Here is a 12,266-nt window from a genome sequence, read left to right as displayed (position 1 = left end):
TGAGTTAAATCATGGAACGTAAAGTCATCTGTGCAAGACAACTTGGTTTGGGGGTCCCAGTCTCTCCGTTCCACACGCCAAGTACATCTGCAATAGTGATCAGTACCAACTTAAGGTGCACTCTGACCTCCAAATTATTTTCTGGAGATTGATAATTTTCTGCTAACACTGCGCAAAGCTTAATCCTCTCCATCTGAAAGTAAAAGGTCGCCATCCTTTCCGCTCTCCAGTTCGAAGCCCAGCAAAGCCTTCCGGAAACCGAGTGCTAGAGCCGATGGAAATCTGGTCCCACCAAAGGAGCAAAAATGACAAGGCTAGCAGCACCGCCCCTAGGATCCCCCACGGGCTTCCAATTGGTCCTTGGGGCTCACTCTCATTCCAGATTGGTGTTCCAGCTTGCCTGTCGCCTCCAAAGAATCCACCTTTAGCCAGTAACTATTGGTAGATCGTTACGTCATTGTCCCAGCTACCCCACTCTCATTGGCTCCCATTGGAAGGGGCGGACACAACGTCACAGGCAGGGGCCGCCATTTTGACTGAGCAACCCTAGTGACAGGAGCTGAAGCAGCAGCGCAGGTTGTCCCCGTTTCCCCTCCCCCTTCCCTTCTCCGGTTGACTTCCCGGGCCCCCTACACTCCACAGTCCTGGTCCCGCCATGTCCCAGAAACAAGAAGAGGAGAACCCTGCGGAGGAGACCGGCGAGGAGAAGCAGGTGAAATGGAGGGGGTGCGGGCGGGCGAGTCGGGGGCGACTGTGAGGGGCGGGAGACGGTCTCCCACCAGTGCGGATTGGTCGCCATGGTCTCAAGCTCTACAGGGGTTGGCCACTACTTGCATCACGCCGGGTGAGCTTCAACACAGCTTGCAGCTCTGGCGCTGATTGGTTGGGCCCATTATCAGTCAGTGCCTTGCTCTTCCTGATTAGCCAATAGGCCTACCGCTCTACTTATTGAAGCTGTGCTGTCATTGGCCAAGCTTGGGCACGGGGCGGGTGTTTGGAAACACTGGGTGAATGAAAGGGGGCCGGTGGTACTGGGAAGCGGGGTGTGTTATTGGTCGATGGGGGTAAATGACCCAACAACCCAGGCCAGGGCCTCGCTTCAGAAAGCTAGAGGTGGAGGTAAAGACGTTTAAAAGATCGGCACCGAAAAGAGAGAAGTAGTAATTACTATGGCTAGTTTAATGCGGCAACTTTCTCGAGAGACCTATTTTGACGGTTAGGGATGGTCGGTTCCCCACCCTCAAGTCAGGAACGAATAGGCTTGAAGAGGACTCGAGTTCCATAAAGAATAATGGAGGTTAAACCTAGAAAAGACAGCAAAAGAGTCGTGACAAGAAAAACGCCACCCTCTTTCCACCACCACCCCGACTTCCAGGGTGGTGGAACTTAGTTCACCCACAATTCTCTGATGAAAATACCCCAAGTAAATCTCTTATTGGGGCTTGTATCTGACTTACAACATTTAGTACGGGGCTCAGAGGTTCGTGAAAGGCAGCTGGTTATAACTGCCGGATTGTCAAGGGAAGGGAATATAATTGCATTAAAAGAGCCACAAATTTGGCTTTAGGTCCTTTTTTTAAAAAAGCCACGAAAGAAAAGAGCATCGGGGCTCACAAAAAGCAAAAGAGTAATAACAACAGTGTGACCCTCCTGCAAACCAATTGAATGCTCTTGACATGTTCCTCAAACTTCCATCACTTGGCCCACTTGGGAAGGTGTTGACTTTTTGGCAACAACTGTGAGTAAATACTAGTGAACCTCCTATATCTTAATTTTCCTGAGCTTAAAAATAGTGTCATTTTCATCTCTGTTTACCTGTCACCTTCCTGTTTATGGAAATGCTGAAGCAATGTTGTTCCATTACTAAGATGGAGATTTTTGGAGGCCACATAGCGCTAGTCTCCTCCATAGAGAGACTCATCAGATGATTACCTTAGACTCTGGAAAAGAGAACATCTCAGTAGAATTATCCCATTTAATTTTATGTTTGACCTGGACTGCATGTTAGGGACAGCCAGGGAACTTTCCTATTCATCTTGGGTTACCAGAAGCCCTGGTTAGCTTTTTTCTCTCTTTGTCTTCCCTAGCTTCTGTGCTGAATGAGCTATAGTGTGCTCTTGATCAAAGTATTTTGTTTTAGCTGTTATCTTTAATCCAATATTCCCAGGTCGGAGTGGTTCCTTAGGTGTAGTGTGAGAAGCAGCTGGTTTGGGGGGGGCGCTGGGTTTCTTCACAATACAGTCATCTTGAACTTCATCAATTGAACAAAGTTCTAGCTTTATTTGGGAGCAGAATAGAAACAATGTTTACAAGAGGTGGATCACTAGGAAAAATTAATAGTATAAAAGTTATTAGATAATAGAAGCAGTTGCTTCTCGGTATAATTGGCCCATTTGTTTCCTCCAGGACACACAGGAGAAAGAAGGTATTCTCCCTGAGAGAGCCGAGGAGGCAAAGCTAAAGGCCAAATATCCAAGCCTAGGACAAAAGCCTGGAGGCTCAGACTTCCTCATGAAGAGACTCCAGAAAGGGGTATGGGACACAATCTCTTATTCTCTTACTTTGGAGCCAAAGGGGGCTTTTGGGATGAGAACTGTAGAGCTTCTCCTAAATGCTTATCTGGAGGTTTTGTTGTTGGGCAGTAGTAGAGAGCAATTAGAAACTTGTAAAGAGCAAGGCAAATGATTATAAATCCCTGATAATGGTACCATACAGGATATTAAGGCTTAATGTTGAAACATTTGGGTATGGGGCATTAGGGGATTGAGGGAAAGAAGGACATTAGAAACTGAAATGCTGACTTCCCCAGGCATATGTGTGTTTAGATGATGGGAGTTTTAGGACTATACTTTTTAAGGTGAGAGCTACATTTTGGGGTGCATGATTTCAAAAAAAGATCAAACCATCTGTCCTCTAGACTTCTTTAACTTGAAATGAATAGATTTCTTCAGACCCTTGAAATTAGTACCAGTCAGTAACTGTACTCCCTCAAGAGATATTTTTTCATCCAGGGTAGCCCTCCTCACCAAGGGAGGGTGCGCCTTCATAGCCGTGTAGCTCCTGATCAGGTTTCTCTGTCCCCAGAAGTACCTAAAACTAACTGAGGGATTATGTCATTAGACTGGAGTGTGTTCCTAGGTATGGATGAAATGGACAGTAAAACAGATTCCCTGTGGAGAACCCTAGTTATTGAGTCTTAGTCACAGATGATGATGTGATGCTGATTTGCAGTTTACCTTGCCGTAGGCAAGGCAGGCGTGGGCAGGCCGTCACAGCCATGGAACATGTGTGGGAGCAGTGGGAGTCAGAGGAAAAGAACATTATCCTCATGAACAAACCCAGTTTCTATTCATGGTCTGAGGGAATCATTTCTAATTTTGAGATTGTTGACTTGAGGTTGCCAGATTGATGCTTCTTTATATCTTATTATTTATTTCCTTGGCACCAGATCACTGGGACACTGACCGGTCCTCAGTAAGCCTTTATGAATAGTCAGTAATTTGGTTGAACCGTACAGTACAGATGGGTGTATAAAGGATGTGGGGGCTATCTCTTAACTCCTAAAATCTATATTGTAGCAAGGAAACTACTTACATACCTGAAAAGGTCAGAACACAAAGGGGAGAAGACATAGTACAGGTACTTAATGCTAAACTCTGTGTGCATGAGGTTAATCAAGGAAGACTGGAAAGATCTAAGATGATGAGGGTTTATAATGGATGTGAGTCTCCTTGCTTTTGAGGTAGGCCAGAGTTCCTCACTCAGTTAAAATATCCCTCTTGTCTCTTAGCAAAAGTACTTTGACTCAGGAGACTACAACATGGCCAAAGCCAAGATGAAGAATAAGCAGCTGCCAAGTGCAGGACCAGACAAGAACCTCGTGACTGGTGACCACATCCCCACCCCACAGGATCTTCCCCAGAGAAAGTCCTCACTTGTCACCAGCAAGCTTGCGGGGTAACCTGGGCCCCCCCTCTGTCCCCTTCCTCACCCACTGGACTTTTGTATATAATAAGCAGGGATGGAATGAGCGCTAGTTAGCTCTTCTCAGCTTGCTAGCCAGAAATGACTGTGATTCTGCTGGGGGCTGCTAAGAAGGTGATGTGGGTTGGAAAGGGGTTCTGAGTTCATTTCTTTGATTAAATTGAGATTTCCACACCCTCATTGTAGCCCAGGTAGGGTCCCAAGAGTGAGAGACTAGGATTAGATCTTGCTGCAAATGCTCTTTTTTCTTTTGTATGAGAAACTGTGGAGATGCGATTTTTCCTTTTTGAAGAGACTATCCCAAAACTGGCTGGGCTAAGTCTTGGGAATAATTTGGTAGGTTTACATCCAGAGGCTAACCTGACATAGCTGGGAAAGGTAGAGTGAATGAGATCTGTTTTCTGTGCTTCTAAGTGTTCTTTTCCCTTAGGCTGCTATGGCTTCGTGTTTCCATTATGGCAGGTTTAGAGAATCCTCAAAAAGAAAAAGTGGTTTGCTTGCCTAAAACTGCAGTGCCCACTTAACCTCCCTTACTCAGAGCGTCTCTGACAGTTGGCCCTGGCTCTTACATAATGTAAAGATTGGAGCACATCATTTACATGAAGTGGGTACCTTCTCTCTCTCTTCCAGCATGTTGCTTTTGCAAGTATGGGGTAGTGGAAAGAGCACTGGGTTTGGAGTTAAGATATGTGGGTTCTAGTTGCCCTCTGAGCAGAACTGGTGTGTAAACTTGGTCAAGTCATTTAACCTCTATGGATTTCTATTTCCTCATCTGTAACAGAAGTGAATATAGATAGGATTGATTCAAATTTAAAATTCATTTAACTGCCAGCTGAAAAAAAAGTCTTTGCTATTTTTGTAAAACTAAATGAGGAAGACCTGTGGCTGAGCCCACAGAGGGGAACCATTTGAGGACGGCATGAGGAGAGAGGACATTGAGATTTGGGAGGTACAGGTTCAGTCAAGGAGGCCTCAGAAGTATCATGGTCTTAAGGGTCAAAGAAAAAGTTCTAAGAAGCTAGCTTCTATGGAAGCTTCTTGTCTCTGGCCCCACCCACTCTCCTGGCCTCCAGTCTGAACCTTTGCTACAAAAACCTGCTGTGGCAGCCCAGCTGTGGGCCTGAGGACACATGCTCAGTCACACATATTTGGTGGATTCCCACGTTTCAGATGTAGTCAGATGCCAGGTGTGTTCTTAGGGAGAACAGAAGAAAAGGGACAAGCTGAAGCCAGCCTCCAGGCCTTGGAACTGTGGCAAGGCTAGAGCAGCAGGTTCTTAGGAAGATGATTTACCTGGGAGGAAGCTGGTGGGGGAAGGTGATAAGGGAGAGAAAGCTCTGCCATCCTAGATGCAGGTAACTCAGCCCCTGTGGGATGAGTAGCAGCAATCGGACTCATGAGCAGGTGGGGGAGAGTGGTGCTGGTGGCCAGCACCTTCAGCCTACTTAACTTGACCTGAATCCTACACAGACACGGCCAGGGAAAGAGCCAACTGTTCAAGAGAGCAAGATTCTGTAATCCTCTCTTGCCCTCTTACCTCATAAATTCTGATATGCCAAATATTTGGCCTGATGATGCACATGTGGGGTGATGGCAGGTGTGTATACTTCTTTCCTGACTGGCCATTCACTTTTCAGGCTGTCGCTCAGATTGGATAGGAGGGAGTTGGTGAGGAAGGAATGGAGAGAGCAGGATCCCTGGATTCCCTGGCCCCCAGACTCCTTTGACTGTCACTTGTAATTGTATATAATTTTTGTGTTTCTTGCTCCATTCCTCATGCTGTCTTCCTTAGTCTAAAGTCTGTGTGGGACGGGGAAATTGCCGAACATCCTTGTATAGTTTCCTCAACTGTCGCAGCCATGTTGTACATATAGATATGTCATGTTATTATATATATAAATATATATATAATTTTGTACGTTTTCTTCATCTCCGATCCTCTCGAATTTTGTACTTTTTTCTTTTCTGTCCGAGCTGCCTTCTCTATTGGTCATTTGAATCCTCAAGGCTGAGGTCTCGAATCTGTTTTTTTAGGAAGGAACAGAGGAAATAGGGAAATCAGAAACTGTTGGTCTTGCTTGCTCTCTGTACCTGGTCGTCTTCAAGGCTAAGAAAACAAAGAAACGAGCCACATTGTGTATTTGCCACCTGTTTGCACAGTATGAAATACATCACTTCGTGGCAAAGAAGGGTCATTCCCAAATCCAAATCCAAATCACCTCGATTAAACCTAGATTATTAAATCCACTCAGAACAGCATGTGTATTGCCAGGCCCCAGCTTCCATGCTGTCCCCTCCTCATCACTGTGTGTGTGTCCCCATTAGCCTATGCTGCTGCAGCTGGCTGTGCCATGCCTATGAAACCAAGCCTGCCCTAAGCCAGACAGCTTAATCTCCTGCACACCTTGAGTTATTTTGATCTTGTCTAAAGAATTTTCTGTATTGCTTTCATGGGTATTTCCAGAAAGATGGAGAACACTTTGTTTTGTGGATAGAAAAAAACTGAAATTCTCTCTCCCCTCCCCTTTTCTCCCTCCCTCCTCTCTGTCTCTCTCCCTCTCTTCCGCCCTCTTTCTCCCTCTCCCTTCTCCTCTGTCTCTCTCTTCTCTTCAACTCTCAGTGGATTGGATTCAGGCTTGTGCCAGGTAGCCTAATGACTGTTAAGTATGGAAGAGTCCTGGGGTAGGGACGGGGATGGAACATCGGGTTTTTTCCCCTATTACTTGACAGTGTTTTCTTTTTCTTCTTCTGTGTTCGTCCGCAGTGGCCAAGTTGAATGATGTTGCTCGGGGCTCCGCCAGATCCTGAGACGCTGCCCTCCTGGGTCCTGTGCTGGCTCCTGCCCCTCCCTGCTTTTGCAGCCAGGGGTCAGGAGGTGGCTCGGGTGCGGGCTGGAGAGGCAGAAGCCCCTGCCCGTCGGTGTCCCAGCGCATGGAGCCCCTTGGGCTGAGCACCAAGACCCTGAACCTTTTTTGTTTTACCTTTTTCCAAATAACTGTTGGGAGAAATCTCAGTGAAATCCTGGAGGGAATGGGAGGGTGTGGGGGGTTATGGGTGTGGTGTTTAAGAGGGTGGGGTGGGAAATTTGTGGGGGATATGAAATAGGGCTTGGAGTTGATAAAAACATTCCTGACTATCCTTCCTAACCATGTGGCTGGTGTGGGATGGGTGTGAGGGGGAGGAATGGCATAGACTCCAGATGAGGAGTTCTAATTCAGCTCTGTAGAAAAATGCCTTGTTTGCTTGGATGTGGCTGGGGATCTGGTGTCAGGTTTAAAAAAAAAAAAAACTGTCCATCTATATATGACAGATGGAAACCGCTCCTCTGGTTCTGCAGAGCAAGCTGAGAACACAGTTAATGTTAATTGTTCACTGAAAAAAAGTGCTGTCCTTGAAATAGATTTGCTGTGGGGAGAAGGGCAGTGAGTGTGGGGAAAGGGGGCCATGAGCGTGGGGAGACCCACAGAGCCCAGGAGATTTTTTCAGTATTTGAAATAAAAAAAAAAAAAAGAAAAAAGAAAAAAAAAGACGACGACCCACAGAAAAACACAACCCAGAAATATTCTGAAGCACTTGGTGTGTTTTATTGGGGTTTGGGGAAAGGGAAGAAAATGAAACTAAAGACACCATTCAGGGGAGAAGCTGGGGTGGGGCCTTGAGTTCTAAGGAATAGGGGCCCTTAATATGGGATATGAATTGGGCTCCCTGCTTCCATCACTCCGGGAGAGGGAATTAGGGATGTTAGCATATAGATCTGGACTTCTCCTGACTCCTATCTGTCCTTTTGTTTCTGTAGCTAATGTAGAAGACGTGTCAGCCTCAGGTTTTGGCTCACAAAATGAAGAATTTGACCTAAATAGTTTATAACACCTACAGCTTAGTTCAGGCTAAGCAAAAAAGAAAAGCCCACTCTCCCTCTTCCCTTTTCAGTCTTCCATTCTTTCATAAGTTCTGGTTGTGGCCAGCAGGGGGCAGAGTGACTCCTTTCCTCACCACTTCCGAAGCATGGCCAGAATCCTGCTACTTAAGAATTTTAAAACTGCTTATGAATGTATTGTAGAAAAGAAAGATACCAAAAAACTCACCTCTGTCTCCCTGACACACACAACATTCACATGTGGTAGTCTACTTGCCCATTTTTATCCAGCTTTGAGTAGGAGAGTATATTATATTTTCCCAAATGTGATTGGCTTCTCAAATGAGTATGCACCAAGGAAGATAAAACAAGGTCCAGTCGGCCTAGATATTCCAGACAACTCTCGAGCTCACTGAGGGGGAAGGATACTTCCAAACCGGACTAGGAATGTTGTTCTCAGCATCTAACTCATTCTTTCTCCTTAATCAGAAGGTTTCCAAATATGTTCAGCTACTCAGGATGTTACTGACTTGTTCTCTCCTAATTTACCCAGGGGATTGTGATGCCTCCCAACCATTGGCCTTTCTGAGTAAGCTAGTGGTATGGAGATGCATTAAAAACATTCCCTGCCTTTGTGGGGTTTATTGTCTTTGTGGAAGAAAAAGTTATGCGGAAGTTCACATACTACAGAAGTTATAAACTCAAAGCTAGGAGCTACACACACACACACACACACACACACACTGTAGAATGTTTACTGTGGTGGGGTTAGTGAGTCTTCTCATCCCTATTCCCCTTAAACCAGTCCCATGACTTCTTTTTGAGCATGCCTTCTCTAGTGTATGTTTGCCAGATGGATATAGCTGGGGAGTGAGATCAGTGAGGCTGAATGTGGGATCATTCAGTGCAGTTTCATTTTTAATACAGATAAAGAAGTGGAAGCATAAAGATAAATTACTTATAAGGTGGCAAAGTTAGTTCACTGAAGAGCTTAAGATAGTATCTAGGCTTTTTTTTTTTTTTTTTTTTTAAATAGGCTCCATGCTGGGCATGGATCCCAATGCTGGGCTTGAACTCAGGACTCTGAGATCAAGACCTGAGCTGAGATGCTCAACCAAGTGAGCCATCCAGGCGCCTTATATCTAGGCTTTTATATGACTTTTCCATTATTCGTGGCTTCCCTGGTCCTTCGTTTTAAGCTGTAGTCTTAGGAATCCTGGGGTGCCAAGAAAGGATTGTGGCAGTCTCTGTTACAGTATAAAACCTTGCCATCCCTTCTCCCTCACTCTCACACTGTACCGCCACGCAACTAGGACTGCTCTGCACTGCTTCAAAGCGCAATTCCTGCCCATATTCCAAAGAATGGAGTCAAGAGTTCTTCATTCCTCCAACATGGCTGAGAGATGATTCTGCTGACAAGCCTCTCAGCCATCTGGTACACAGGGTGGCAGGGCTGAAGTCACCATGATTATTGTCCAGCAGCATTTATTTTAAGCTGATGTGGCCTGGGCATGGAAAACCTTGGGTAAAAGACAAATAACTTGGGAGAGCTGCCTTTCAGAAGATCTGCAGTGAGCAAGCAGCACCCACACAAGCAGCCCTGGGGTGCGTAGTGCCCTCTACTGGGCCTTGAGGGAGGTTACCAAGGAAAGGGAAGTTAAGCCAGGAAGGAAGCATAAAAATAAATGCAAATTCATGTCATTCTAAGCAGGATGCCAAGAGCCAAGGGAAGGAGAATCAGGAGGTAAGTTGTTAGCTGAAATTTCTTAGAGATTGGGGGCTCACTAGTGATAAGGTAGAGGCATCCCATGCTTGGGCCAGTCTGCTCATTCACATCTAACTGTTGAACACTCACTTTGCAATTAGAAACATCAGCTATTGTTGGGCAGATAGACAATATAAGAGATGGTGTTTGCCCTGGAGGAACTTGGAGCTTCATTGAAACAGCACTTCAACATATGATGCAAGACTGCATAGCAGGATGCAGTCAGGCTGTGGTAAAAGAATTCTCTTGGTTTCCGCTCAGGTGGTGATCTTAGTTAGGGTCATGAGGTTGAGCCCTGCATCAGGCTCCACGCTCAGGGCAGAGTCCGCTTGGGTTCTCTCTCTCTCAAATAAATTTTTTTTTTTTTTTTTAATTGCAGGGGCACCTGGGTGGTTCAGTTGGTTCAGTGTCTGACTTCGGCTCAGGTCGCGATCCCAGGGTCCTGGGATGGGCTCTCTGCTTAGCAGGGAGTGTGCTTCTCCCTCTCCTGCCTTTTTCTCCCCATGCTTGGGCCCTCTCACTCTTTCTCTCTCTGTCAAATAAGTAAATAAAATCTTAAAAAATAAAAACAGATTCTCAGAAGGGAAAATCCAAAGGGCTAGAATCATTAGGTAAATATTACTGGTGGAAATGGAAATTGAACTGGGCCTTGAAAGACGGGTGGTACTTAAATAGTCCAGTTCAAGGGGCACCTGGGTGGTTATGCCTCTGACTCCTGGTTTTGGCTCAGGTCGGGAGATCTAACCCTAGGTCAGGCTCTGTGCTCCCTATCCCTCTGCCCCCACTCTCTAAAAATAAATCTTTAAAAAATAATAAATAGTCCAGTTCAATTACGTAATAAAAGTCCAAAATATGCCAGACACTGTGCTAAAATAAAAGTGATATGTGAGTGCTTTCTTTTTCCACCTGAAGAATCCACACTATAGTGTTACACTTGGGTTGTAGAGGCCTAGCTACATAGAGATACAGGGATGAGTAAGTAATTGCTAAATGTTTTGAGTACTTAGGATGTGTCAAGCCCCAAGCTACGTGCTTAATTTACATCCTCTCATTTATTCCTCACAGCAGTTCTCTGAGTAGGCGGTCATCCTGCTGCCATTACACAAATGAGGAAACTAAAACAATAACTTGCCCAAGTCCCATAGCTTCTGAGAGTGGAGGCACGAGTCACTCCAATAGCTGCAAAGGGCTAGGGAAAGAGTGATCAGGAAGACTTTCATGAAGTAAGTTCTGAGAGAGGAACAGGGCTTCTCCAGAAAGATAAGGAGATAAGGGCCATTTTTTTTTTTTAAGATTTTATTTATTTGACAGAGAGTGAGATCACAAGTAGGCAGAGAGAGAGGAGGAAGCAGGCTCCCCGCTGAGCAGAGAGCCTGATGTGGGGCTCCATCCCAGGACCCTGAGATCATGACCTGAGCTGAAGGCAGAGGCTTAATCCACTGAGCCACCCAGGCGCCCCGATAAGGGGCATTTTGATAGACCAACAGTCAGAGAAGAATGAGACAGTGTGGAATGGGTGGTGCTTCAGCAACAGGATTGAGTCCTAGGGAGGGGCTGGTCCACAGCCAAGAAGGTAGACAGGAGCCAGATGACAGAGGATATGGCAGGCAGGCAAGCAGGCCTCAGGACCACTGAGGGGATGGCAGAGAAAACACCTGGTCAGATCTGTGTTTTAGGGAGGTTACTGCCAAATTGTGTGGAGAAGGGATTTAAATTAAAGGTGAAGGATTTAGCAATCACTGGTTCTAGTGTTAAGTTGTCTGGTTTTTATTTTATTTTTTTAAAGATTTTATTTATTTATTTGACAGGCAGAGATTACAAGTAGGCTGAGAGGCAGGCAGAGAGAAAGGAGGAAGCAGGCTCCCTCCTGAGCAGAGAGCCCGATGCGGGGCTCGATCCCAGGACCCTGGGATCATGACCTGAGCTGAAGGCAGAAGCTTTAACCCACTGAGCCACCCAGGCACCCCAAGTTGTCTGGTTTTTAAATTCTCATTTTGATCTATTTTGGTAACTCAGGACAAGTTTTCTAAACTCTTTGCTTCAGTTCATTTGTAAAATAGGAATGATATGGTACCTACATAAAGGGTGTTTGTGCTGATTAAACAAAATAAGGCATGTAAAACCCTTCAGGGATTGTAAAAGCACATGAGATGTGGTTTCTGTGCTCATGGAGCTCACAAACTGTAAGCCTGGTAGCCAGATAATTAGAATACAAATGGGAAAGAGGGGATAAGCACAAAATGCTCTGAAAGCACACACCTAATTTGGAGGTGGAAGAATAGTCAGGAAAATCGTTTCACAGAGAGTAGTTTATAAGCTGAAATCTGATGGAGTAGTAGGACATAGTCATGTAAAGGGGTTAGACTGGGAAAGGGGGGGTCTTCCAAATGGAAGGACAGCATGTGAAAAGATTTAGAGGTATTGCATTCTGGGACCTCAAAATAACTGAGGGGCATGTGGGTGACTCAGTTGAGTGTCCAGACTCCTGGTTTCACCTTGGGTTATGTTCTCACGGTCAAGAGTCTGGGCCCACTCAGCAGGGAATCTGCTGGATATTTTCTCTCTCTCTCTCTCTCTCTCTCCCCCCCTCTCTGTCCCTCCCCCGCTTGTGTACTCTCTTTCCCTAAAATAAATAAATCTTTAAAAAAGAATAATAATTGG

At 45.6% G+C, this 12,266-nt stretch overlaps 1 protein-coding gene across 2 annotated transcripts; it reads left to right on the top strand.

The window, feature by feature from the left end:
* Positions 1-498: 498 nt before the first annotated feature.
* ENSA (endosulfine alpha) lies at positions 499-7,544 on the top strand. Of its 2 annotated transcripts, none has more exons than XM_059376056.1 (4): positions 499-712; positions 2,407-2,532; positions 3,791-3,887; positions 6,749-7,544. In XM_059376056.1, the coding sequence occupies exons 1-4, from the start codon at positions 656-658 to the stop codon at positions 6,790-6,792; spliced, it is 324 nt and encodes a 107-aa protein (XP_059232039.1). In that variant the 5' UTR covers positions 499-655; the 3' UTR covers positions 6,793-7,544. The 2 variants fall into 2 exon arrangements, with proteins under 2 accessions (XP_059232039.1, XP_059232038.1); XM_059376055.1 differs by having other exon boundaries at positions 501-712; positions 3,791-3,957.
* Positions 7,545-12,266: the final 4,722 nt, after the last annotated feature.

The sequence above is a fragment of the Mustela nigripes genome, chromosome 14 (genome assembly GCF_022355385.1).
Source record: "Mustela nigripes isolate SB6536 chromosome 14, MUSNIG.SB6536, whole genome shotgun sequence".
Classification (NCBI taxonomy): domain Eukaryota; kingdom Metazoa; phylum Chordata; class Mammalia; order Carnivora; family Mustelidae; genus Mustela; species Mustela nigripes.
Note: the sequence above shows the minus strand (reverse complement) of the source record. Positions and strands in the feature narration are given on the sequence as shown.